Source organism: Porites lutea, chromosome 3 (genome assembly GCF_958299795.1).
Source record: "Porites lutea chromosome 3, jaPorLute2.1, whole genome shotgun sequence".
NCBI lineage: Eukaryota > Metazoa > Cnidaria > Anthozoa > Scleractinia > Poritidae > Porites > Porites lutea.
The window spans coordinates 26,797,649-26,825,147 of NC_133203.1; the positions used below are offsets into that span (position 1 = coordinate 26,797,649).

General features: G+C 39.3%; 2 protein-coding genes across 2 annotated transcripts in view; both read left to right on the forward strand.

The window, feature by feature from the left end:
* Window positions 1-27,499, forward strand: part of LOC140930802 (2-amino-3-carboxymuconate-6-semialdehyde decarboxylase-like) — a 116,730-nt gene that overhangs the window by 73,328 nt on the left and 15,903 nt on the right. The gene's annotated exons all lie outside the window — the stretch shown is intronic.
* LOC140930803 (uncharacterized) lies at window positions 10,332-24,558 on the forward strand. Its single transcript, XM_073380517.1, has 3 exons — window positions 10,332-10,465; window positions 21,989-22,516; window positions 22,864-24,558. Exons 1-3 carry the CDS (start codon window positions 10,352-10,354, stop codon window positions 23,218-23,220), a joined length of 999 nt encoding a protein of 332 aa, XP_073236618.1. The 5' UTR covers window positions 10,332-10,351; the 3' UTR covers window positions 23,221-24,558.

Here is a 27,499-nt window from a genome sequence, read left to right on the forward strand (position 1 = left end):
TTAAAATTTTGTATAATTATTTAGGCATGTTAGTCTCCTATCCATGCACTTTTTTACAGCAGTTCTATGCTTTGTCACGCAGCGCTTCTCTATGTGGGGAGGCACCTTTCGTGACGACACAATAATCGGCTGAGCGCGTAGGGAATTGGTCCCTGATGCAGCCGTTTTGTCTTGTCATAAAACGCTCTTTCCCGTTGCGTGACGAGATAAAACAAAAGTTGCTGTGATGGAGAGCGATTGATTGGCAATGCTTTTCAAAGGTGCTATGTTGTGGATGCAAAATATATCACTGCAGCTTCAGGGGAACCCATTCTCTCTTGGGTTACCATGCCACATCACCAGATTACCGCTCATTTCTTTAAGTCTGTAAATTGATTATATTATGCAGGCAAAGCAAACGTCGTGATATAATCTTTCATCTGGAAAAAAAAAATGCTTAAGAAGTTATCTTCGCCGTCAAAATATTTTAGAAAATCTTTAATTTAATAGCGACTTAAACACGATTCCTTTTGTAGCTAAACACTTTGAGGCAAAACCTCAGAAACCTTTGCTAAAATCGGATAAAAATTTTGAGGATTAAAATCTCACCTAGTAAAATGTATAACAATTAGCTGGAAAGATCAAAATATGATAATAGGATAACTTGATTATCGCTAGCCTGCGTGGCAAGCGTTCGAAAGGGAAGGGGAGGGAATTTAGGCGCGAGATCGCGCACGAGGGAGAAGGGAGGATAGGAACGCGCCCCTTCCTCCTTCCTTACGCGCCCTTCGTGCTTCTCACGCGCCCAAAATCCCATGTCCCTTTCCTTTTGGAACGCTTGCCACGCAGGCTAGATTATCTTTTAAACAGTGGGAAGAAATGGAATGTTTGTACTCGCAACATTGAGATTCTTGTCAAACCTTCCCGTTACTTAAATAGCATCGTTGTTATATTTCTTTCTTGTCAGTGTAGTCCGCTTTAACGTGTGATTGAAGCTTTTAATAAAGTGTCTTACTTAACAGTATGTAAAAATCTTGTCCATTATTTGTCCTAACAACAAAAATTGAACTCAGTATGCCCGTACAGTCTCTCAATATCGATCTATCCAATGCAGCTATTTGCAGACTTTCCTGTTCGAGTGGAGGGGGGGGGGGGGGGGGAGGAGGAGGTCGCGTCATAATCAATTGGGAACTTTAATCACCCCTGTGGTGCTGTATGGATATACCCGGTCTTGGATACCCATACATCAAGTGATAGGAAGTTAAGTTATACTGGACCATTACAGTACGAACTTCGTCAAGAGTACAGTTTTCTTTTATTTAGCAAGGCTTTTATTGATTTGTAGGTTTTTACATACCATAAATTTTTACGACTATCTTTTTCTGTGTTTTTCATGGTTTCCTTAAAAAAAATACTTTTACTTTAACATTGTCTTAGCCTGATACCAATATCGCCCTTGGAGAGCAATCTTTTCTGCCATATCCTAATAACCACGTGACTTATAAACCCAAGGCTTCTGTCAGTATAAACATACACGTACTACACGTACATAGTGACCATTGCATACAAACCACCTTTTACAATAACAAATTAAAGAAGTATCATCGAATTTCGCGCGTTAGTCACCTAATCTAAAACTATGGTTTTATAATGAATGACTATAACAAGTAAATGAACTGTCCTAAGTTAACAGGGAAAAATCTCGATGACGTCTTCAGCTTTCAGCCTGAGGGATAAGTCAAGCTGAAAACAAAACTGGTTAATTTGGCAAAATTTAATTTTCCGCTAGCATTAAGACGTTTGGTACCGCTATACCTTTTACAGAAAGGAAAAAAAAGACGCCATTTTATTTTGTTTCTTACAATGAATAGGTACACAACTATCTATCGAAGAGGAGGTAAATAATAGTGGAGATAAAACGCGACGCAAAGCGCCCTGGCTTTGTAGTGCTAAGTTTGTTTAGCCATTTTCAGGGATTAGCAATATTAGCATGGATTGATTGGCTCCCGTAAACTGGGAACATTTCTTAGCTATGCACTGTTTTAGGACGGGCGTCAAAATGGGCTGTCCTTTCGCGACAACCAACATATACGAAGAAAGAGAGGAGGGTTGGTTTATTTTGTTTCGTGGTAATTAGACTTGATTTACAGTAACCTGAGACTGCCCTGTTTAAGACAAAGAGACATTATTTTATGACCCTAACTCATTTCGTTTCGCAAACAGAACGTAATTCTACAAAAAGATTCATAGCACAAAAGTGACCCATCTTTCACACTCTTTAAATAGTGAATAAGTTGAGCCTGTTTGATGCTCACTGGTCAGACCTTAAAACCAACTTACTGTTGTTCAGTGGCACGTAACCTTTTACTAGGCTAAAGAAAAGGGAATCCCCCGGGTCTTCAATTAAAATTGAATTTTCGAAAGGGATGATAATTCGTTATTTATAAAAACGGGTGTAGTTTTCTATGCTTCTTGTTATAGCCTGTAAAACAGCTGTTATTTACTTACTTTTGTTTGTTTATTTGTTTGTTTCTGATTTTCGCTTTTGCTCGCTGGTAAAGCAGGCGATCATCTTAGAACGCTTCATTTTGCAGCAAAAATGAGTTCCGCTGACAAAAAGATTTGAAGACAAAAAAGCTTTTTGATTCTAATTATAAACTAACATCCGTTAATTTTCCGACGCGTTTACTTAATAAGATTATATGACGTCTCTTTCTGCCCTAAGCTTTCGTAATAATCTTTCTCGTCTGATGCCTTTAAATTAATTAAGAGTAGATTTGTTTTTTAGCAGATAATTGTTCTTGGAGATACTACCATCTGAAGTGACTTAATAAATGGTTAATTCTTGGGCGCTGCTAAGCGAAATACGACGGTTGAAGAAAAGAATTGACCTGTGAGAAACTCCAACCAATGACGATATTTTACCGTGATAATATGGTTCAATAATTTTTTAATCCTTCTATATGCAGTCGAAGTTCTGCTCGCAACCTCTTCCGTAAGCTATAGGCGACCAGTTTACGGTAAAGACCAAGTAACTCGAACTCTGAAGGGAAACAGCGAAAAAGAGGGGAATTTGAGTTATCAGGGTAAATTTCAGTAAAGTTTTGATCAAGGGAAAGGAAATTTAGTTCGAGTTAGCGAAGAATTCTAATTGTCCGAATCAGAAATCGTGGTTCTACTGACTGTATAAAATGAATGATTCTGGGTTAGAATGTATTACCAACCAGTGCACCCCTTAACAAGCAACATGCATAACTGAATATTCTCTACTCATTTCTCGGGTAACTAGTCAGTGGAGATCAGAGAGTTATGGAGATCCGGCTGAATATATTACATGGCAAGTACTTGAGCATTTGATCATATCTTTTAATGCTAAAATGCGCAATAAAAGCAATAAATATTAGTACTTAAAGGTGAAGAAAACCTAGGGAGAATGAAGACGCGCGTGAACAGTATACCACAAATTCAAGCGCCTTGCCCTTGACGCAGGTTTAGGAGATCAAGTGTGAAAAGGAAAAGCGGAGATAAAACGTTCTGCATGTTGATAATATTCAGCAGTTTAATAGTGAGCTTAAAAGACGTTTTGAGCCCGACGCACGTCAACCGAAAGTGCGTCTTTTGCATCCTTGGGCAGTACTCTGCCGAGCAGTATTGATGCCCAAATTTTCGGGCAAAGCGTTCTATTGAGACTATCAGTAATAGAACTTTGGGTTTCATTGACATATTAAGAAAGAAAAAGGTCTCACTTCCTATTGACGTGCCTCGAATGTCCTTTGCTTGAGCTCCCTATTAAAAGAAGAAACGAAGGCACAATGTTGAGCCAAAATTAAAAAGAAAGAAAATGTACCGTCGGCAACATGCCACAATGAAGTAAGGGCAATGGTTCGAAAGGATGTCAGAAACTTTGCATCGGTTGTAAAACAATGCTGAAGCAGGGACATTAATTAAAAGAACGTCTATTCGCGTTGGCCGTTTTGAAAAATAACGAGCTGAAGTGAAAAATACAAAATAATAGTAAGTCTGGTTTTAAGTTCACCACCGACCACGACTAACCAACAATGGTTTCCGCAACCACAATAACAATTTGCATTTCCAGCTTTTATCTAAACAAAGGGTGTTATCACTCACGTTCAATGTTTTGTTTTTATGAATTTCAAAAACAAACTCGAACAAAAAACATAAACACACTATGAATCAATTTTGGTTTGGCGACAGCCAATGTCAAATTTTTGGGTTGTTAGCTCGTTGTTTAAATTCGTCGTTTTCTCTTCTCTAGCTTAGAATCAGTGGTTAAATGAAACGTAGTCTTTGTGTACAGTACAGTTTTTGTCGTTCTGTTTACGCCCTAACGTTCTAGTAAACTATAAATGAACCGGTCGGCCGCTAAGACAGTCGTCGATTTCCTTTCTTCTATTATGATTTAATGTTCACAGTTTATCGGTTAGCTTCGGTTCATCCGAGTAGTTCTTTAAAAGAATTAACGCAGTTTACTTACCTCGCCAAAACAAGGAAGAATTAGATATAATATATGTCGCAAAGGTAAGACAGATCGATGTAAATGCCGCTGTTTAATGAATATGGGAATGTCAACATCGGTTATCAGAATGCCGTTTCTTTTTCTTTCTATTTCTTAAAAAAGTTTCAATTTAACGAGAAGGCCAGCAAAAGTTTCATTCAAAGGTAATTCCCTTTGCCATTTCAAATCACAACAACGAACAAACCAATTAAAGATAAAAGAATCGGTATTGTCCAATCAGTTTTATCAGTTATAGTGACGTCAGTATTTCCTGATTGGCTGACGTCTTCTATATTGTTCTATTCCCTATATATTTGCGATACCACCCGGATGGTTTGGGTGGATCAGTAAAACCAGCGCACCACAAACTTTTCTTGCCAACACCTAAGATAGCAAAATATAATCTCACGCTCAATTTCAAGCACCAACCAGCATAGTTATTTATATTCAATGAGGCGCTTTCAACTCATAATTCTTAAATTACGTCGTTATGCACATCCGATGCATTTCTTGCATCTGATTAACCCAGGTAGCATTGGGGTCTCACTCAAGGAAGCTGAATAAGTACATGGAAATTAAGGTACCGTTTCCATTGTTTGAACAGAATATTATATCAATAGATGGAGGCTAAGCAGGTCACTGAAGTGAAACAGAATGGGACAAAGAAATATTTTGATTACGAGACCGGTGGCTTATCATTCACACATGTGAAGACAAGAACGAACTGAATGAAAAGATACATTTCTACTTATGAGATCACTCTGAAAAGTTTATTATAGAGAATTGATCCTTTGATTTTCTCTCGGTCTTGATTGGCTTTAAACTCCAGTTGTACTCGATCCAAATAAAAATAAGTTAAAACCCAAAATTAGTTTGAAAATGATAAACATCAATTGAGTCTGTAAGTGATTCAATCAGTGATCTAATCTGGTAACAACCTCAGAAAAGTTACAGAAACTGTCTACAGTTGTCATAGTGCTACATCATCAAGGATAGTAATTTCAAGTTTATCTTTCAAAGGTTTTTAAACTTCTCTAAATTAAACAGGGGCACCCAACGTCATCAAAGAAAAAGCGGCATCTAATTTGTTACATAAGGGACCACACTAAAGCAAGGTTATATTGAAATAAACAGTTGATTCCCCTAATGGAAAAGGGGTCGTTTAATTTTGATCGGGAAAAAATAGAATCTCACTACTTTTTGTAGAATCTCCCGATTTTTTTTTTTTTCATTAGTCTACAGACTTTCCTTTATCATGGGTTGGCAGGTCTGTATGAGGAGCTAAGTACCATTCAAATAAAAGGCAGAAACATTTGGAATACTCCCAGAGATATGATGATATACATTTGCATTAATATCTTTATTTGTGCAGAGCAAATTGAACCTCAAATTTTAAGATATCAAATGAGTAAAACAAGCTTCATACAAACAAAAAAAATGAAATGAGGAAGTACTGTAACTCATTTATATAATTTCCAGAAGTCCCCTGGTGACACTAGCCAAGTGCTGATAGGGCAAGACGCCCAATCTCATGGTTTTCTGGGAAAGTAAAAGGCATCTTAAAATAACAAAAGGCACATAGGGCTCAGCCGAATGGTACCATAATGACGTCAAAACGCATGGAAACAGGCTTTTTCTCCGAAACCCGCACCATTCCCCTATGGCTAATTTTATTTGAGTTTACCCTACCTCACCTCCCCTCCACGTACCTGATGAAACAAGGCTTTCAACAGTTTGTTGAGATAGGATGCTTTTTGTTTTAAAGGATGAACTCATCATATTTTACTATCGTAGAGATGGGGATAAGATAAGTTAACAGTAATAGACAGATTATTATAGGTGGGTTACTCATTTTTACAGCTATCCCTGGAAGAAGAAATAGAAGTAAGGAGCTGACTGAAAGCCACTGAGATTGAGGAGAGGAGAAAGGAAATTGAAAGAGAAGAGAAAGAGTTGAAAGGAAAAGAAGAAAGGTTAAGACAAAAAGCAAAAGAAATTAAAAACACAGTAATAGAGGCCAAGCGGGTAGCTGCCCAACTGCAACTAATGGCAGGGCAGCTAGACTGCTCGGCTAACCAAATTCTAGAAGAGACCAAGAAGTTTAAGAAGAAGTAAAATAAAAACACCAGTGTAAGAAAATTATATTGATAACAAACCGTTTCTTTTAATCAAAGTCAATGTGCAAAGTTTTTAAATGTAAACAAGTCTAAGTCAGACCTGTTATGCAAGAAAGAAAACACATTTGTTCAACCCAAAATACATATTGTTTAAGAAAAAAGAACTATAAGTATATATATGAATAAGACTAAAAAGAGTAAAGACTATATTACAATTATAAAATATCCTTACAATGAATATCTACAAACAAGAGCCATAATATTATGGCTCTTGCTACAAACTATAATTACTATAAGAATACAACTAGGATGGGTGAAGAGAGAGGAAGGTTGTGAAATGTCAGATTAGCATAAAACTAAGAAATAAAATGAAGTTTCACTTAAGCTAAAATGATCAACGTCATTGAATCTCTTTAAAAAATCCGGAGCCTCGTCGCGGACATGCTAAAAGTTCTCTTCCCCCACCCTCTCAGATTCACGATTATATCTGGGGCAGACGAGGTTTAAGGCACTGTACCACCTACTGCGTGTGTGTAAATCTGCATTGCATTTAAGAAGGTCATACATGTAGCTGGGGCAGTTTCCTTGTAGGCGCTTAAGGACTAGCGAACACTTCTTAACTTTAGCTTCGTCATAAAATGGGAGCCACCCTAATTTGTTAAAGAGATTTAAGCTATTTGCTCTTGTGTCAGCTTCTAAATCATTCGGGCAGCATGTTTTTGCAGCTTGAGGATTCTCGTTAAGTTATCAGCTGAGCAGTTTTACCAGATAGTTGACCCATACAGCATTACTTGTTTGATCATAGCATTGTAGTAAAGTATGCGCTGTTCAATAGGGATGTATCTCCTTATCTTTCTAAGAACCACTATTCTCTGGGATAACTTCTTACACAGTTCCTCAACGTGTACATCAAAGGTTACGGTCAAACCAGGTCAAGCGTTGCCGTCGCTAGCAAACTAATGAATTCATTAATGGAAAAATAATTTTGTTTGTTGATTCAGTAATCCATTCATAAAATGAATAATCGAACGGTCAAATTGGACCTCGATTCAATAATTAAATGTTGATTTGGTTTATGAACAAAATCTACCTCTTCTTTATTCTTGTCTGTTGTGTTCAATCGTATTTGCTTCACTCTTCCTGCCGTTAACGATTGCGTTTTTAATTGCCTTTAATCAAAATAACAGCTTGAATAGACAGACTGCAAACGCAAAGAAACTGACAAAGGCCGGGGATCGAAATCCACCAATCACCGCACATACATTGACCTCAGTTTGACTGTCGTGTTTCCTAAGAGAGTCCTAAGAGGTCAGGTCCGTTGCACTGTTACTGCAAGCGAAATGGCGTACATGTATCAGTTTGTTTGGGTTTGAACTTCAGAACTCCCGCGCACTCGACTCTTAAATAAAATTCTGAGGTCGACTTGTGGAAAGTGTAGTTTTTCAAAAAGCAGTATTCGGATCAACATTCGATTATGGAATCGAGGCTAAATATGAATATTGGATTGTTCATTTTATAAATGGATTATTGAATCAACAAACGAAATCATTTTTCCGTTAATGAATTTATTAGTTCGTTAGCGACGGGAACGCTTGACCTGGTTTGACTGTAAGTGTGTAAGTGTAAGTGTATTTCTCTAAGAGCAGACCGTGGTCTATATGGTCAAAAACATTTTTATAGTCAATAAACACAAGCCCCGATGCTCTGTTCCTGTCCAAGTCGAAGAGCAGCTGATCTACTAGGGTGAAAAAAGGGCGGTCTCCGTAGAGTGGAATTTGCGAAAGCCAGACTGAAACCTATGTAGCAGAACATTTAAAAACGCTTGAAATTCATGGGAGGTTGGTTTCCGGAGACGTTCTCAATTTCATTCAATTTTAATGTCAAGAGAAAATAATGGGGCATTATGCTCTCCTGAAGTGACGCCATTAAATTATTCGGCATTGTTTGCTTCGAGGCAGTCGCGTGTGGACTCGATGACGTTTCAATCAATCGATTGAGATACACAGATGTCCCAGGAATCAGACTTCCATTTAGTTACAAGCTCTAAAAATAACTTGAATGAGATTCATATATCCCATTCAACGCAATAAGATTCTTTAATTCTCTGCCCCATATTATCTCTTGACATCTATCATTACCCTGTCAGCCGACTCAGTAAAGCATGTTTAATCATATTACAGGACTGTGCGTTTAACAAACAACATTCTAGCTCAGTTCTCAGAGTTGCATTCCAGGAAAACATGAGGGTCTGGGATACTTATGCTCAAAAAAATCATAATCTGCATCGTCATCGGTCATCTGAGGGGTACTGTGAAAACATCCCACAAGGCGCGGTTAGAGTGGAATTATGGGTAGGACAGTGTAGTGACGGTGATACCCTGGGTGTTGCTCGCACCGGGTGGAATTTAGTGTCCTTGATAATGATTGAAGAAGTATCTAGGCCCCAGTCCTAATAAGGGAATCTCGATTACTCTTGGGCGCTGTTTCACTTTCTAAGAAGAGCATGTACTGACAAATCAAGAAAAATATAGAAAATTTAACATGTGTAAAGCACACGGTTCAGAGAAGGTATTAAATACATGAAGTTTCTTTCTTTTTCTTTTTTTATTTTATTTTTATTGTTACTTTTAATTTATCTAATTTGTATTGCTATTTACTGAATAGGATGCAGTAGATGGAATTTGATGAGTTTCTCAGTGGCTATAAACCTACCACCCCCTCTGGCCCCACCCCCCACCCAAAAGATGTTTTTCATAACTTCCGATAATTCTCACTGTATCGTATTAAATGAACTTGGCTCTCATGAGGGTTGTCATAGAGTTTTTTGGGGGCGCTTTGAGCAAATTTTTCCTTATGAATTATCACGACTGGCAAAGTCTGCCGCGTCCAATGTCTTCTCGCATTTCGTCTAATTTCGGGCTACACGGGTGAAAGACTGATCCCGGGCGTGAGACGGAAAGAGGGGAAGCAAGTTTGTGCCGGCCCCCATCCGATACAAACGTCTGTAAAATTTGGCGACTTTGAGGACTTATATCTTCGTCAGTTTTCTACAGTCACTTTCAAAAATTGGCAATGTCACTCATTTTAAGGCGTTCTTTCCAGTGGTGCCGACTGCCGATATATTTTTCTTAACTTCTCAATATAAAAAGTAGACAGAAAGAAAGTAACGTGAAATAGTCTATACTGAATTGTAAGAGGTACCCTTTAGGGAAGCATTAGGGAAGCACCTCCCCGTATAGGTTTATATGGCGAGCCCCCCTCCCCAACTCAACCCCCCCCCCCCCCCCCCTTCAATGTATAAGATATGGGTTTCTAACACCAGACACGTTAAAGCTTGTTTAGCTGGCGCTTAATGGAGCCGCTACTTTTCCGACATTACATAGCCAACTTGGACTGAAGGCAAAGTACTATTTTTGGCGCTCTAAATAGGAAAGGCATCGGGTACCGTTAGAAACACAAAGTCGTAATAGCATGCATAAAACTTTGTTGCTTTAAAGAATTTATGTTCTGCCATTTATTTTTGGAATGTTCATCTTTTGACCCTGTTTCAGCACCCTGAAGCGGGCATAAACAGAGAATAAGAAGATGCGAAAAAAATTTCCATAAAAGGAAAAAGAAACAAGCAAAAACAAACAAACAATATACCGGAACAGAGGATTTACTTAAAATATGCTATAAAATGATGAGCACGTAGCACTGATTTCAGTAAACGCTGTGTTCTCGTTCAACTCTCACCGCCATGGTTCAGTATTTCGCTGTTTTTCTGATTCTCTCTTTTTTTGGCGGCTCTCTGGGAACAACCACCTCACCTCAGCAAAAAACTGACGCCTCAAAGTTAAAAGACTTATGCCAGGTAAGAAATGCATAAAGATATAAAAAGGAGAACTTAACTGCATCGTAGATTAGGTACACCCAGAAACTGTTTTATTATTCTCACGTCGTTATCATCATTTACTTAAAACTACCCGTTAAAAGTGTAAGGCAGTTTCTTTAAATGTCCTCGCTTCAATTCAGCATGATCTTTCCTCGAAGACCTTAAACCTGTCCATTGTTTACTGTTAATTTTCTCTGATTCCATCCACGTCCATTCGAGGCGAGATAACACTTTAAAGAGGATTATGATATCCAAGGTCCATTCCGTGCCTCGAAAACAAGGAAGACGGCCAACGGGTATAAACTTTGTCCACTTTGGCCTGAAATCATTATTTTCGAGTGAGCTTCTGGCGTGTATAAAAGTATTTATCGTTTCAATTCCAAATGAGAAGGAAAGAGAAATAATCATGCGAATTCTTTTTTGTTGCTGTTCTAAATTAATCTACTAAGTATAAATGATGACAAGCGTAATTTAATTCGTAGAGACAAGGCCTGAAAACTGTTATGGATTTTACAGGCCAAGTCTGAAAACGGGTGTAAAAAATGAGGTGTTTTGGTCTGAAATAGAGTCAGGATTTGGAGAACCGGGCGGCACATCCCGCCACTAAAGAATTCCCAGAAGTACCCCCCCCCCAGGTTCCGTGTTACCCCTCCCCCCCCCCCGAGTTACGAGTTACTTCGTCTCTGCTAATTACAAGTGATCGTTACTTTCAGCGATCTATGCTGAGTTTCCCTGGTATTCCAGGATCCTATGGTATACCGGGAGTGCCGGGCGTCCCGGGGCCACACGGACCCCAGGGAAGGGAAGGTGCAAAAGGACACATAACGCCGAGATAACGCTTTAAATAGGATTATGATATCCAAGGTCCATTCCGTGCCTCGAAAACAGGGAAGATGGCTGGCGGGTATAGACTTTGTTCATTTTGGTCTGGAATCATTGTTTTAATTTGAGGAGACTACGGGCGTGTATGAACGGAGTTATCCTTTCAATTCTAAATGAAAAGTAAAGAGGAATGATTATGCAAATTATTTTCCGTTGCTGTTCTAAATTAATTTAAGTAGTGATGACATTAATTACTGGGCTGCCTGTGCGCCCAGTCATAAAATGGGCTTTCGGTCGTCTGCGGCGAAAAACGGCCTCCCGGGGGAGAGAAGACACGAGGGTCTGGTACGGAGAAACGATGTTCTCACAAATGGTTTCATATCAGTTTCTCTTGCACGGAGCCTTGCACGGATACTTTTTGTACCTCGTCTGCGCTCCCCCTTAAAAACCCACAAAGCGTTGCGAACCTAAAGAAGGCTATTTGCGTTGTTCGAAGCGATTCGATCATGGGAGTCACTCTATAATTTTTTTATTGTTCGAGTTTAAGTCAGTTAGATGATGTTGGCGCTGGGAAACTCAGAGAAATGCTCGCGTGGCATTCAAACCGACACACTGTTCACGGTAGGTTCACACTAAAAGATGACTGTGAGCTTCAGGTTTGGAACACCGTGGCCGCTTCGTGAACTCAAAGAGAGAATTATCGATCGATGTAGTACATGAGCAATTAAGAAGCATAATTTATGAGCAGGGTATTTCACCAGTTGACGACACTATGGCTGAAGACTTGATTGTAAGCCTTCGTAGTCAGTGAAGCGAACAACTTAGTTGCCGATGAATGGCACTACGCACGTCCATGAGCGAGGGACGTGACAACTTTGCCATGTTAGAAGACTGGCTTTTCCTTTAAATATTTCCTTCTATTTAATGCAACACACGCCACTTTGGAGGTCTAAATTTCGGATACTGAGGATAAAGAAGACACGGACAAAAATAGGGACTCTGAGAATTTCGCACACAAGTTTAAAGCTTCACCGGGACATCCCATCCGGGAGCTTCATAGAGAGCGACTTTAGGAAAATAGGAGCTATTACTGACAAGGTTTGGTGACTGAGTAGAGCATACAAGTGTAGCCCACGTCGAGGTTTCAGGGGGTTTGCTTTTGCTTGTATTTGTATCTTGCTAAGCTTTTATCATTAAATTTGTACATGATCTTGTGATCACAATTCTGTGTTTTCGCCCATTCAGCAAGCAGAAACATGCCTTTGAAAGTTTTCAGCTCTCGTGATGTTTCTTGATATTTCTTTTACCATTTTATGAAGATGTTAACTGAAGTCACCGCAAAATGGAAGCTTAAAAAAGCGTATAATCCATTTATCTCGAAACATAACACACATGACTTATACGACCTTTATTTTCGTAAAGGTGTTTTGAGTACGAACGAACACAGTCAATGTGAGGGGCAAAAACAGCAATAACATAAATGAACCATAGGGTTTTAACTAATATAAGGGTCAATTATTGTGCATTGAGATGAATCGCTTGAAAAGAGAGACTTCGCTTGAAGATGTGATCAGAAGTAAAGAAAGGCATAATAGTGCGTCACGTTCAGTCTTTTTAACATCCAAGGAGTCACTGTGAATAGTGTTTCCATATTGTTTACCTGGCACAAAAACTTCGGACGAGTTATAAAGCGGCATAGTTATCTTCTATGAAGAAAATTCGTCTTGGGTGAGACAAACAGAACTGGAGCGAATTTTTAACTCGCATCGGTATCAGGTAAAAAATATGTTATCGATCGTTTCATCTATTTACATTGTTTGAAGTGCGTGCTGGTGAACGCAACATGCGAGCGAGAAATCTTTAAACTTTTTTAGCTCTCAAAATGCAAAGGATTTTATTCCTTTATGTTAGAGAAAAATACCATGAGGAAATCTTAAAACTGAATATTTTTCTTCTTGTGGAAAAAATAGTGCGTTTTCTTGTAGACTGTGGACCGCAAATTAGGATCGCACTTTTCACAAACATGCGAATTCTGAAGTTCAGAAGCCAATCGACGATTGCGTTTTTCGCTGCTGTCAATCATCTTAACGGACTTCTTAGGAAACAATTTACTTCACGGGTTCAAAAGGTCATGGTTTGTGATTTGCGGATTTCGATCCGTTTTGTGTGTTTCTCTGTTTCAAGGTTCATTGCTTGTGATCGTAATTATTATTGACGGCAGCGATAAACACAATTGTGAAGGTGGCTTTTGAACTTTAGAGTTCGCATGTTTGTGAAAAGCGCAGTAAAGTCTCCGTGCAGTCAGTGAGGCCCCTGGATCAGGCGGGATCAATGGGCAGTTAACTGTCTGTTTTAGTATACTTCTGGTTTTCATACAATACAATATTTCTGTCTAGTGTTAATCAGCTCATTATACTCGTAGAACGACAACAATTTTTGGAATTTCCAGTTACGTCAAATTAGTTCACGTTATAGTGTCACGCTATATTTTGGGGCACAGAGGGATTAGGGGAGGGGTACGTGGAAATAATGCAAATTGTTTCCTGCTTAGAATTAATGCTAACTTGTCTATTTTTATTCATAATGGCGGAATTTAAAAGTTATTATACAGCCCCCACTTAAAAATGGTACTCTCTTTTTTTGGTTACGAAAGTCTTTCAAAAGGGTACAATGTTCTGAATGAGTTTATGTTTCAGTCTCACATGAGGTTCTGTCGCATGCAATGGTTGCCGACAAGGTTTTATGGTAGCCTGAGTTTGTATAGCCGCCCCCTCCCCTCAGAAAAAATAGCCCCTTGGCAGCCCAGTTAAAAATCGCCTTTCGGCGATTCTTGTTTATTCATTAAAGTCAGATTAAATACGTTACTCCAACCTCCCTTACTTAGTATTACTTTTTTTCCAAGTGCCTTTTACGTATATGTTTGGAATATTCTAGAGGGTACTAGTAAGGCGAATTTTTTTTTTTCCGACACATCAATTATAGAGATGTGTTTTGTATAAATGGAAATATTCTAAAGAACACTTATAATATCATCCGCAAGAAATGGACTCAGAATTGTTAAAAGGACATTGAAATAATTGAGCGTGGATCATTGTTGTATATTTGGACGAATTGTCAGAATTGTGCACATTTGTTCCCGATATTGTACTTGATATGGAGAAGATGCGATCAACAGGAGTGTGAAAGAGCTATTGCAGCCTGACGATGGGATTTCGTTCAGCGAAAAGCGAACGAGCCAAAGAGCCTTATAATCACTGCAAAAAAACGGTCCTCGAATTGTTAAAGCGACATTGAGGAGTATCTATTGAGGTTTATCCAGTTATTTGGACGAATCCGTTCGACCATTTGTCTTCGTATGCAAACAGAGAATGAATTAATGTTGTGTCAACTAGAAGCACAGGTTTTAAACCCAACAAGCGTTACGCTATTTCGCTTGAATTCTTAGGTGATCTTTGCCTTAAAGTAGGCACTTGTTTGTTGGTGATTCCATTTAGCGGTGCTATTAATGTAATTTCTACAAGAAATGCTGCGCTGGTATAAACAAGTCTCTGGCGAAAGGCAATCGGATACTTCGATTGCGTTTAAATTACTTGGCTAGGTCAGAGCACGTACTGCTTTGAGCTTCATCCGTTTTACATGTATTAAAATAATTTTTAGCTTGTGTTTATCAAAAGCGTGTTCTAAAGCAGTTCAATTTAGCCATAAACGCCCCTGTATTTTGTATTTAATATAGCTCGTATTGCATATACTAACCGTTACGTACTCACCATATGGAAAAATTTATTTGAAAGCATCGCACTTTTAAAACCACGGTTTAAATAAAACTCATGTATGCAAAACTTGGCTATTTTACAAGAAAGTGCGCTGTCGTGCGGAAAGTGTTTGACAGTCACATGAGAAAGCAAATTATTTTACAACTAAAAAGCGTTAATAATTGCTTTTAAAAGTGATCTTTGCTTTGTAAGTAGAAATGCTGCGCTTATAAAAAGTTTCTAGAATATTAAGGTGCACATGCAATCGGATACTTCGAGTCACGCTGTATTTTGGCAAGTCCGTACGCAATGAACCGTTCAAAAAGATTTATATGTTTTTCTTTGATTATTGAACTGTCTTTTCTACACTAATTCAATTCATCCATGAGCTCGCTCCTAGGAGCCTTTGATTTTCAAAAGAGCCTTACCGAAGGAAACAAGTCTAAACAGTGTTAATTATTTAAACAAGTTCTTATTTTTTTAAACTATTCTTGTACTTTATTTTAATGACTATGATATACATGTGAATACGTTATTTAAGGCGTTTAAGGATGGCTTTACAGTAAAAGTTAAAAAATATTTATATTCAAGTGCAGAACGCAGTTGATGTTAAAGGCATTGTTACTCGATTAGCCTTGTTTCAGCTCAGTGAAGGTCAGTCTCGATCCTCAAACGGAAGTCATAAAGCAATTAACTACAGTGGAACCCCGTTAATGTGACCATCGCTGGGCCCGGGGGGGGGGGGGTACTGCCATATATGGGCTATTTAAGCAATAGACCACACTTTCTATGGGTTTACCGGCGTGATAACCCACTTGGGATGTTGGGAGAACACGAGAAAAGCTTGTAAATCACGAGCCGAAGGCGAGTGATTTACAAGCTTTTCTCGTGTTCTCCCAACATCCCAAGTGGGTTATCACGCCGGTAAACCCATAGAAAGTGTGGTCTATTGCTTTTATAAAATAACTTTTAATAAAATGGAGTCTTTTAGGTAAAAAATATGATTTTAGTACCGTGATCAAGTCATGTCTTCTCTCTAAAGTCATCATAAGCCAATCACGACTCACGATTTAATAGCGCTAAACTTTCTCACAACTCAGTTCAGTCAAACAACAAACAGCAGCACTTCAAAACACGAGTTTTTGCACTCATTACATGATAACTTATGAAAGCTGTTTTACAGGAAAAGTCAACACATATTCATGCGAACGTACAATGAAAGAATACGTTCATGGTTTGTTTACTACAGAAGTAGAAATTGATTGAACATCAGACTGTACGCAGCTGTATTTTGTTGAGTCGATCCGTAAGAATTTCGTGCTTACAGAGGAAACTGGCAGCTATTGTAATGGAGGACTTCATTCACTTTTTACAAGCCGCAGTGGTTTAAGATCTGTTTCCTGGACTTTATTATGATCAAGAAATGCTGCGGTAACGACGTGGCTGCATTTGCGAAGTTGTCGCATGTAACTTTATATGCACGTACAGCGACCGATGGAAATATGTCAGTGGTGGAGAAAGGTTTCTTTGCTTTGCCGTAGCCACATATTGGCGTTTATTGGCGATTTGTGAAGTCAGGTGGTGTGAGGTAGGTCATGGCATCGATATCATCGAATAATTTGTGCAAATGTTGGAAAAAACTAGCCCGAAACTCTGACATCTTTCATCATCGTTGGCAGCTTGTTTACAACCTCCAGCGGCCGATTTTGTACCATATCTTGATCAGAGATCTCTTTTTGAAACAATTTCTTTGATTAAGGAATTTAATTTTGAAATAAAACAAATCAAGAATGCTAAAACTATCCGTTTTGTTGCTGGTTGGCACGTGGTTAAGTTTTCCTAGAGACTTTCTACACCAGAAATTCACACAGTTGTTGTCTTTCTCTGCGATTTGGCATCGTCGTGAAATGTAAACTGCTTTCCAGTTTTGTACTTTATAACTTCTGAAGCTATGGCAGTAGCGAATTGTAATGCTCAGTAATAAAATATGGAAACCAACTATTTTAATATTAAGAAGGACTGGGTAAGTAACGTGTTATGTTTTTTTTCGCCTTTCTAAAATCGTTGTTTGCAGATCAATAGCCGGTTTTGTTTATGGCTCTTGGTCCGGATGCCTTTTCTATGGGTTTACCGGTATAATAAACCATAGGTTTTTGACCAATCAGATCACGCGTACTATCTCAGTTATTTTATAAATAGGTATGTGCCGCTGTGAAGGGTATGGTTTTCAAGCAGTTTACTCTAGGATAGGGTATATAAATCAGAGCGTTTGGCTCTAGAATAGGGTATCATTTTTCAGGAAACTGATCAGTTGGTTGAAGATTTTATCTAGACTAGGTACACAGCTACTCTAGGATAGGGGGATATGGGGAGTTTACTCTAGTATAGGGTATCATTTTTCAGGAAACTGATCAGTTGGTTGAAGATTTTATCTAGACTAGGTACACAGCTACTCTAGGATAGGGGGATTTGGGGAGTTTACTCTAGTATAGGGTAGCAAAATTCAGCTGAACTAGCTCTGGTAAAGGTTAAGGGTTCCAGGCTCCCAGCGGCACATCCCCACCCAGAAATTCCTAAAGTGCCCCCCCCCCCCCCCCCCCGGGCCGCTGGGCCATAAAATCCTAGTCGTAAAAATGAAGTGGTCGCATTAACGGGTGATTTTCGAAAAATAAAAACTACAATAAGTCTGATTTCTACGTTTGAATCGAGGGAATATGGTCGTAATGACGAGGTGGTCATATGGCGGGGCTCCACTGTGTTGCTATTAAAATAATTATCAGGCGAGCTTGTACCTTAACTGTAATTCACGTACATTTGTCGTTATGAGATTAGCGAGTGAAAAGCAATATGCCAGACCGCACGGAATGGGTCTGACTTTTATAAAAAGAGAAACTAAAACTCGTCTTTGGGCGTTCGCATTGCACGACTTAAATGAGTAGACAATAGTAATAAAATGTATAAAAATGTTTTTATCCATTTTTATTGTTTGTTTTGCTATTTAAGAGCTGGTTTACACACAGCGATTGTAAGGCCGATTTATTTCCAAGGAAAATATACGGTGATGCAACAGATTATTTGAATGTATCCGGTTTTCAGCCAGTTTTAACCTTTTCGTTTTTCTTTGGAAAAAATCATAGCGTGAAAACCGGCTTAAAGCCCTTCAGTTACAAAAGCAAGTTTTCTTCAATAAGGAAAACGTCCTCCGCGGTTGCTGCGTAAGCCCCATTATGCTACGTACTCATGCATGACTCACAATTAAGGAAAATGCTGCGTAAGCCCACTATGTTAGGTACTACTTGACTCACAATTTTGGTATCGCTCGGGAAGGAAGCTGCCTCCAACACAAATGTCTCGCGATTGTTTTGCAGCTAGTATCGATTGCAAAAAGGAAGGTCGCGTTCCACATTACGTAATGACGTCTGCTACAGCAAAAATAAGAACAAAGACGTTGCGCTCTATTTTTGACTGACTCTAGATCATAATAGCCGGAGGGGCTTCTTAACGAAGTTTTATATGGGGAGGCTCCGCGCCGAGGTCCAACCCCTTACCCTTTTACGTACCATTTTTGACAGACAAGATACCCTTTCTTATACTTTCCATTGACAAATGATGCCTCTTTCAACATACCTGGTTGAGAACTTTACATCCCTTTTTTTTGGTGCTATAAATGCACTCTTTTAAATATGAAAGAGAAAAATCACGATACCAGAGCGTTTTCTCGAGTTTTTAACAGCTGTAAGCCCTGTCTACGTCTGAATGTACGCTTTCTTATGAAAGTAGTGTTCTTTTATCTGTAGGGGCCAAGAATTTAGGAACTGAGTAAAAAGACGGGGACGATCTATTCAGCGCGAGATGAAAGGAATGAAGTCTCTGCAAGACGAGTTACCGGAAACCCTGAAAATATTGTTTACTATTCATGTAGAAATTTAGAGATACATCCTTTTATTGAAATATCACTCAGCTCTGTAACCGCTCTATGCATGTCACGTTGTACACGAATGCACTTGTTACATGCCTTTAGCGCGTCAGTGATGAAAAGTTTGCTCTTTTTCCTCTGGATCTGAAAATCTGAACCAATGAGGTGAAACACCGTGAACTGCCGCTTATTTAATTGCCACTGTTGAAAACGCGTTCCCCCAAAACGTCCAACAATACCCTTGACAAACATCTCGACCTAGTCCGCGCAACCCCAAAGTGGCGAATAAGGGCCTTCACTCATTAGTCCTCCACTTCAGTTAGGGACCGATATCACAGCTGTAAAAAAAAAAACGTCCGAATATAAGCCCCACCGAATATACCACGCTGCCCCCTTGCTTGAACTGAATTGAATTCGATTTATAATGACGTTTTGAAGCCTTAATTAACGAGCGGTAAATTCAAAAATGTATTTTTATCAGCACTGCTACAGCTTATTTCGAAGCGCTTTTTCTATGCCATCTATAGGCCCCCTCGAATATTAAAGCCCCTCCGTTTATACGTCTCCCTAACTCTGAATTGATGTATAAAAAGGTGTATCATGACCTCACGGCTTACAAGCGACAGCTAGGAATGAGCTAGGTTAAACAGGACTGGAAATAACTCGAATCTGTGGATTCATGACCGTAAAAAAATTGTGCTAGGCTTTTGCTCGTTCTTGTTTTATTTTATTTTATTATTATCATTTTTTGTGCAAACAATCATCTCAATAACGTCACAGCGGTACAGGAAGGAGATCCTTATTTCTGTCACGGCCTCTGACACATATCTAGTACTAACTGAAGTTTAGTTTTAATTTCAGTGGCTGTAACATTGCCAAATGAGAAAGTGATACGTCTTAAGCGTGCAAAGATATAGCTCTGTAAAGTTGCCAGAATTGACAGACTTTTGTACGTGGAGGGTGGGGAGGGGGAAAAGCAAGTTTCTGCCCGGCCCTCACCATACAAACGTCTGTAAAAATTTGGCGAAATTTCGTTGGTTTTCAACAAATCCCACTTTTAGACTTGTTAAAGGTGTTCTTTCCATTGATTTATTTAGCTTATCCATGTCAAATGTTGAAACTAACGTGCAATAGTCTATCCTGATTTGAAAGAGGTATCCTTTTGGGCAGCGCCTCCCCATATACCTTATTATAGGAAATTAACGCTCCACTAAATTAACGCGAATCGTTAAAATTCGCGTTAATTTAAGTCGCGTTAATTTTGTTGAACGTTAATTTCCGCGACGTTAATTAACTGCAGCGTTAATTTCCGCGCTCTTAATTTCCAGTATTTTAACCCAAATTTTGGAACTTGTCCAGACATTCTTGACACCTAAAAAACATTAACTACAAGCTTTCTTTCTTTCCATTTACCCTTTGTTTTTCATCTTTCACGAAAGCTAAGGCGAAGGTTTACAATATTTCGAGTTCATCTTCATCGTTGTCGCTGTCAGAAGTGATGTGTACACAGTTTTGTTGAGTTTTGAATTGTTTGCATCCAGTGTTGAAATAAATTTGTTCCAGTTGTCACCACTAACTGTGTCTTAATCGCGTTAATTTCCTTTATTATGAAATTCTACTTCCTCTCTTCGCGTTAATCTTCTTTATTCGAAAGTCGTTTTCCATTAAATTCGCGTTAATTTCCAATACCTTAATTTCACGGAGCGTTAATTTCCTATAATAAGGTAGGTTATTATAGGGAGGCCCCCCCCCCCCCCCCCCCACTCAGCCATCAAGGCATAAGATATGGGAGTTTAAAAATAAACACACTAACACTAGACATGTTAAAGCTTGCTTAGCTGGAGCTTAATGGAGCCAACTTGGATGGAAAGCAAAGTTATATTTTTGGCTTTTTGACCCACTAAAAAGGAAAGGGATCGGGTACCGTTAGAAACACAAAGTCATTATAGCATGCATAAAACTTTGCTGCTTTTGTAAAATTTGTGCTCTGTAATTTATTTTTGGAATGTTCATCTTTTGACCCTGTTGCAGTACCCTGAAGCGAGCTTTAAAACAGGAATAAGAAGATGCAAAAAAAATTGCCATATAAGGAAAAAGAAACAAGCAAAACAAAAAAACAAACAACGTACCGGAACAGAGGATTTACTTAAAATATTTTCTATAAAATGATGAGCACGTAGCACTGATTTCAGAAAACGCTGTGTTCTCGTTCAACTCTCACAGCCATGGTTCAGTATTTCGCTGTTTTCCTGATTCTCTCTTTTTTTGGCGGCTCTCTGGGAGCAACCACCTCACCTCAGCAAAAAAACACCACAGAGTTAAAAGACTTATGCCAGGTAAGAAATTAAAGCATAAAGATATAAAAAGGAGTACTGCGCCGTAGATTAGGTACACCCAGAAACCGTTTTATTACTCTCACGTCGTTATGATCACTTACTAAAAAGTACCCGTTAAACGTGTATGGCAGTTTATTTAAAAGTCCTCGCTTCAGCATGATCTTTCCTCGAAAACCTGAAGCCTGTCCATTAATTGTTAGCTGTTAATTTTCTCTGCTTCCATCCAAGTCCATTCGAGGCGAGATAACGCTTAAAATAGGATTATGATGTCCAAGGTCCATTCCGTGCCTCGAAAACAAGGGAGACGGCGGGCGGGTACAGACTTTGTTCATTTTGGTGTGGAATCATTGTTTGCGAGGAAACGCGGGCGTGTATAAAGGAAATTATCCTTTCATTTCCAAAACTGGGAGAATTAATCTAAGTAACGATGACATGCATAATTTCTTAGAGACAAGGTCCTAAAATTTGTATGGATTTTAGAGGCCAAGTCTGAAAACGGGTGTAAAAAATGACGTGTTTTGGTCTGAAATAGATTCAGGATTTGGAGAACCGGGCGGCACATCCCCTCCAAGAATTCCCAGGAGTACATCCACCCCCCTGCCCCCTCCCGAGTTATTTAAGATCCCGTGTCGTCTTCGTCTCTGCTAATTACAAGTCATCTTTACTTTCATTTCAGCGATCTATGCTGGGTTTCCCTGGTATTCCAGGATCAAATGGTATTCCGGGAGTGCCGGGCGTCCCGGGGCCACACGGACCCCAGGGAAGAGAAGGTCCAAAAGGAAAAATTGGTGATAAAGGATCACAAGGAATGCCCGGTGTAAGAGGAGACAGAGGGCGCGAAGGACTCCCTGGGAAGAGTGGACCCCGAGGAATTAAGGGAATGAAAGGTCAACAGGGACTTGAGGGAATGAAAGGAGAGCAAGGAGCTGTGGGAATGAAAGGAGAACGAGGCATTGTGGGAATGAAAGGAGTGCGCGGACCTGTGGGAATGAAAGGAGAACGAGGCATTGTGGGAATGAAAGGAGTGCGCGGACCTGTGGGAATGAAAGGAGAGCGAGGCATTGTGGGAATGAAAGGAAGAAAAGGAGACAAAGGAGCGAAAGGAGAAAGCGCCAAAGCAAGTCAAGCAAGTGTAGTACCACAAACCAACTGGAAACAATGTGTGTGGAAATCATTGAGCAGTACTGATAACGGAAAGATTAAGGTAAATAGAATAAGAATCATAACACACTCCTAAGAAAATTCATTCTCTTTTAAATTAAAATGTTTCAAAGAAGAACGTCTCCTCTCTCACTCACCGTTTGCCAACACATTACATAAATAACTAAGTTACCTTTCCCTCTACTTTGGTTCTTTTTTGAACGAAAAAAAGAAAACCATCGCGCGTGATAAAATGATCAGACCATGTGGATAAGGACAACAAAATTTTAAGCTATTACAGGTGTTTTTAAAAAATTAGGAAGTAATCATGACTAGAGTTGTTAGTATCAATCATTACACACGGTTGCTCGCCTTATTACAATATGTTTGATTTGTTTGCTTTTATTCCAGGACTGTGCGTTTAACAAACTGCAGTCTAGTTCAGCGCTCAGAGTCTCATTCCAGGGAAACATGATGGTTCTTGGTCATGCTAAGTGTAACCGATGGTATTTCAAGTTCAATGGAAATGAATGCAGTGGACCAATGACGATTGAGGCTGCTGTTCTCAACATCTGGTCATCTGTGAACCGTTATCAGCTGTATCATCATCGGTCATTTGAGGGGTACTGTGAAAACATTCCACAAGGCGCAGTTAGAGTAGAATTATGGGTAGGAAAGTGTAGTGGCCAAACCCTGGGTAACGCTGATACTGGGTGGATATCAGTGTCCCGGATAATGATTGAAGAAGTATCTAGGCCCCAGTCCTAATGACGGGAGTCTTTACCTTCAGCGCGTTTTCAATTTCCTTAGAATAACATTCTACAAATATAGACTGTAAAGCGCAAGGTGCGAAAGTATTGTTTTTGGTTATTTTCTTTTAGCCCTTCGTGGCTACTTCCGTCGCATTAGATGATCAATAGTAAACTCTTATAACAGTGTCATGATTTTGTATTATTATGTTGACAGGTTAGTCCTTGGCAGCAGTTCTTTGTTTTGTCACGCAGCGCTTCTTTAGTTCCTTTGTAGGGAGGCACCTTCCGTGACGACACAATAATCGGCTGATCGAGCTCGTAGGGAATTGATCTCCCGGCCCACGCAGCCGTTTTGTCTTGTAACGTACCGCTCCTTCTCGTTCCGTGACGAGACAAAATGGCTGTGATTGAGAGTGATTGATTGGAAATGCGTTTTGTAGATGATATCTTATGGATGCAAAATATATCACTAAAGCTTCAGGGGAACCAATTCACTCTCGGCATACCATTTACACCATCAGATTGTCATTCATTTCCTATAAAGATGTAGTCAAAGTAAAGGTCGTGATATAATCTTTCATGTAAGCAAAAAAAAAAAAATATGCTGAAGAGGTAACCTTTGCATTTAAAATATTTCGACTGAAAATCTTTAATTAAATCCGGAAGTGAAAAAGAATTTTTCAAATTAAATCTTGCTTTAATTAAATCACACGGCGCGATTCCTTTTGTAGCCAAACCGCTTCGAGGGAAGACCATTATTAAAAACGGATTAGAATTCGAGGATTAAAATCGCACCTCGTAAAATTTATATTAATTAGCTAGGAAAATGAATATGATTATAGGGTAACTTGATCTCTAGCCTGCGTGGAAGGCGTTCGAAAGGGAAAGGAAAGGGAATTTAGGCGCGAGACCGCGAGCGAGGGAGAAGCGAGGAGAGGAAAGCGTTCCCCTTCCTCCTTTCTGGCGCCCCCTTAAGTGCTTCTCACGCACCAAAATCATTCCTTCCCTTCCCTTTCGAATGTCTGCCACAGCGGAAAAAGAGGAATATGTGTTTACTTGTAACATTGAAATTCTTGTCAAGAAACCTTCCCATTACTTAGATAGATCCTTTGTTATATTTCTTGCATGTCAGTGCAGTTCGCTTTTATGTGTGATTAAAGCTTTCAATAAACGACAATCAGTTTAACAGTATGTACAAATCTTGTCCGTTATTTTTCCTAATAAATAAGATCGAACTCATAATGTCTGCTCCTTAACAGAGATTTTCCCCGTACAGTCTCTCAATATTGATTTCAGTATCCAATGCAGCTATTTGCCGACTTGTCTGTTCGATTGCGTTTATAAATAAAGACGTACCCAGTTATCAGGGTCTCTTAACCTAGATAATGGGAGGGGAGGACGTCGAAATAAATTGGGGACCTAAATAACCAGTGCTGTATGCCCCGATAGGCGTGAAAGCGTATGAGTATACCCGGTAGGAGATACCCTTACAGCAAGTTAGTCTCAGTAAGAACTTCCGTAAAGAGTACAGTTTTCTTTTATTTAGCAAGGCTTTTATTGCTTTGTACGTTTTCGTATACAGTGTACCATAAATTTTACGACTTTATCCTTTTTTCTATATTTTTGATGTTTTCGTAGAAAATACTTACACTTTTATCTTAGTCTGAGCACAACATCGACCCCATCGGAGCTCCTCTGATTTTAAATCTAGGTCGGAGGAAACCTAAGGAGGGTGCCGATTCACTAAAGTTTGTGGTATAAAATAGCCGCCTTTGCCCAGTGTTTGAACCGTTGCATTCCTTTTGACTGCTGTAAATGCACTGTCATTTGAATGGGAATCAATCACAAAAATAGAACGTTTTCTCGACTTTATAAAGCCATAAAATCCATCTGTCAGTCCTTTTGGGCGCTTTAACAGACTCAAATGACAGATTTCCCTACCCTTTCGTATACTTCAACGAGTAAAATCCCTACCCTTTCATATACCTGAAACCTGAAAAATGTACCCCTTTCGGGCGGAGCCTCTCCGTATAGGCCATTATAGGGAGAACCCCCTCCGGGAGCCTAGGGATCAAACCAGGTGACTTATAAACGCAAGGCTTCTATCAGTAGAAACACACGTTTTACATGGTGACCATCGCATGCAAACCGCCTTTTACAATAACAAGAAGGCGTAACTATCACAGAATTCCATTACTCTGTGGCCTACCCAAAAACTATAGTTTAAAGATCTATAATAAGTTAATTGGACCTTTCTAAATGAACAGAGATAAAAGCAGTTTGCCCAAGTCACGTACTTGGTGATGTCATCACCTTTCAGCCCGAGGTATAAGTCAAGCCGAAAACAAAACTGAATCGTTGGCCAAATTAAATTTTCCGCTACCATTGCCATTTGGTACCGCTATTCTTTCAGACACCTTTTTATTTTGTTTCTTAGTGAATAGGTGCACATTTCCCAAAAGGCGGTAAATAATGGTGGCGATAAACCGCGACGCAATGAGCGTCGATTAATACCTGGCGCTATGCACCAACCCTTAAGAGGGGTAGATGTTTAGCCATTTTCAGTGGCTAGCTATACTACCAATTTTCGCGTGTTGTGATTGGCTCCTGTAACTTCCGAGGGTCTTATATCCAAGGAGGCTTAAAATCGGAATAGAATTTAAATGAGTTTTGAAATACGCTAAATTATAGCGGTGCTGATCAAAATACGTTTTGCATTCACTGGTTTTAAATAAGCTTCAAAACGTCATTGATAACAAATAGATTTCACAGGGAGCTTATAATTGGTGCTAGAGGGGAACTTATGTTCGTGGAGACTTGCAATCGTTTGTACGTTTTGTTTAAAGGAAGTGGCGGAGGGGGGGGGGGGGGGGGAGCTTATAATCGGTCGTCACGGTATGTTAATTTTTCAGCTAGGGCCCTTAAGGTAATGACAGACTGGGTTCAAGCCTTAGTTTAGTAGAAAACAGTATTTCACGGCAGGTATATTTTGAAAAAGTAGGTTCACGTTCTACATTATGTAACGTCTGCTAAAGCAAAAATGAAAACGAAGACGATGCGCTCTCTTTTTGACTGACTCCAGATCGTAATAGACGGGGAGGCTACTCAACACAGTTTTATATGGGGAGGCTTTGCCCCGAGGACTAACCCCTTAACCCTGCACTTACCGTTTTTGACAGAAAGGATACTCTTTTGTCCACCTTCTATTGGCCGTATTTAAACTAAAGATGGATTATCCGCCTGAAACGGGTTATCCGGTGGAAAGTTCGCGTCGGGCAGATAATCGTCTTATATGATTGCACTTATAAGCCTTCCTCTTGAGTTATGGGCTCATATCATGGCTGTAGTTAATAACGAAAAAAGATACATCCAAATATAATCCCCACCGGGAATAATAAGCTCCCCTCTTGCTTCAACTGAATTGAATTCGATTTATAATGACGTTTTGAAGCCTTAATTATGCAGTAAATGCAAAAACACCTTTTTTTGATCAGCTGTGCTACAGCTTATTTGGAAGCACTTTTTCTATGCCATCAATAAGCCCCCTCGGATATTAAAAGCCCCTCCTTTTATACGCCTTCTAAAAACTCCTTAAGAAGATGTATAATCCCACAGCTTATAAGCGACAGTTTATGGTAATAGTTTAAAACTAAAGGCGATCTGTTAAGAATGAGCCACATTTAACACGACTGGAAATAACTCGACGTCTGTGGATTTATGGCCGTAAAAAAGACTTTTTGCTAAGCTTTTGTTTGTTCTTGTTTTGTTTTATTCTTCTTCTTTTTTTTTTTTCTTTTTTTTTGCGCGAACAATCATCTCAATAACATCATACCTCTCACACGTATCTAGCAACAACAGGAAGTCTTCTCGTCGTTTTCATGTAGCGTTTAATTAATGAATTTTAATATAATTTTCATTTCAGTGGCTGTAAAATTACCAAATTTGAAAGTGTTACGTCTTAAATGTGCGACGATGTAGCTCCGTAAAGTTGCGAAAATCTACTGACGTTTGTACGTGATGGGGTGGGTGTCATGGGGGGGGGGGGGGGAGGGGGGGGGGACTGTCCCCAACCCCTCACCATACAAACGTTTGTAAAATTTCCCGACTTTGAGGCCGAGCTATATCTTCGTTGGTTTTCAACAAATCACTTTCAAACTTGGCAAATTTTCTAATTTCAAGGCATTTTTTTTCTAATGGTGAAAAAAAATAAAAAATAAAAAAAAAATAAAAGTGGAATGGTCTATCCTGAAAGAGGAACCCTTTTAAGCAGAGCCTCCTCATATAGGTCATTATAG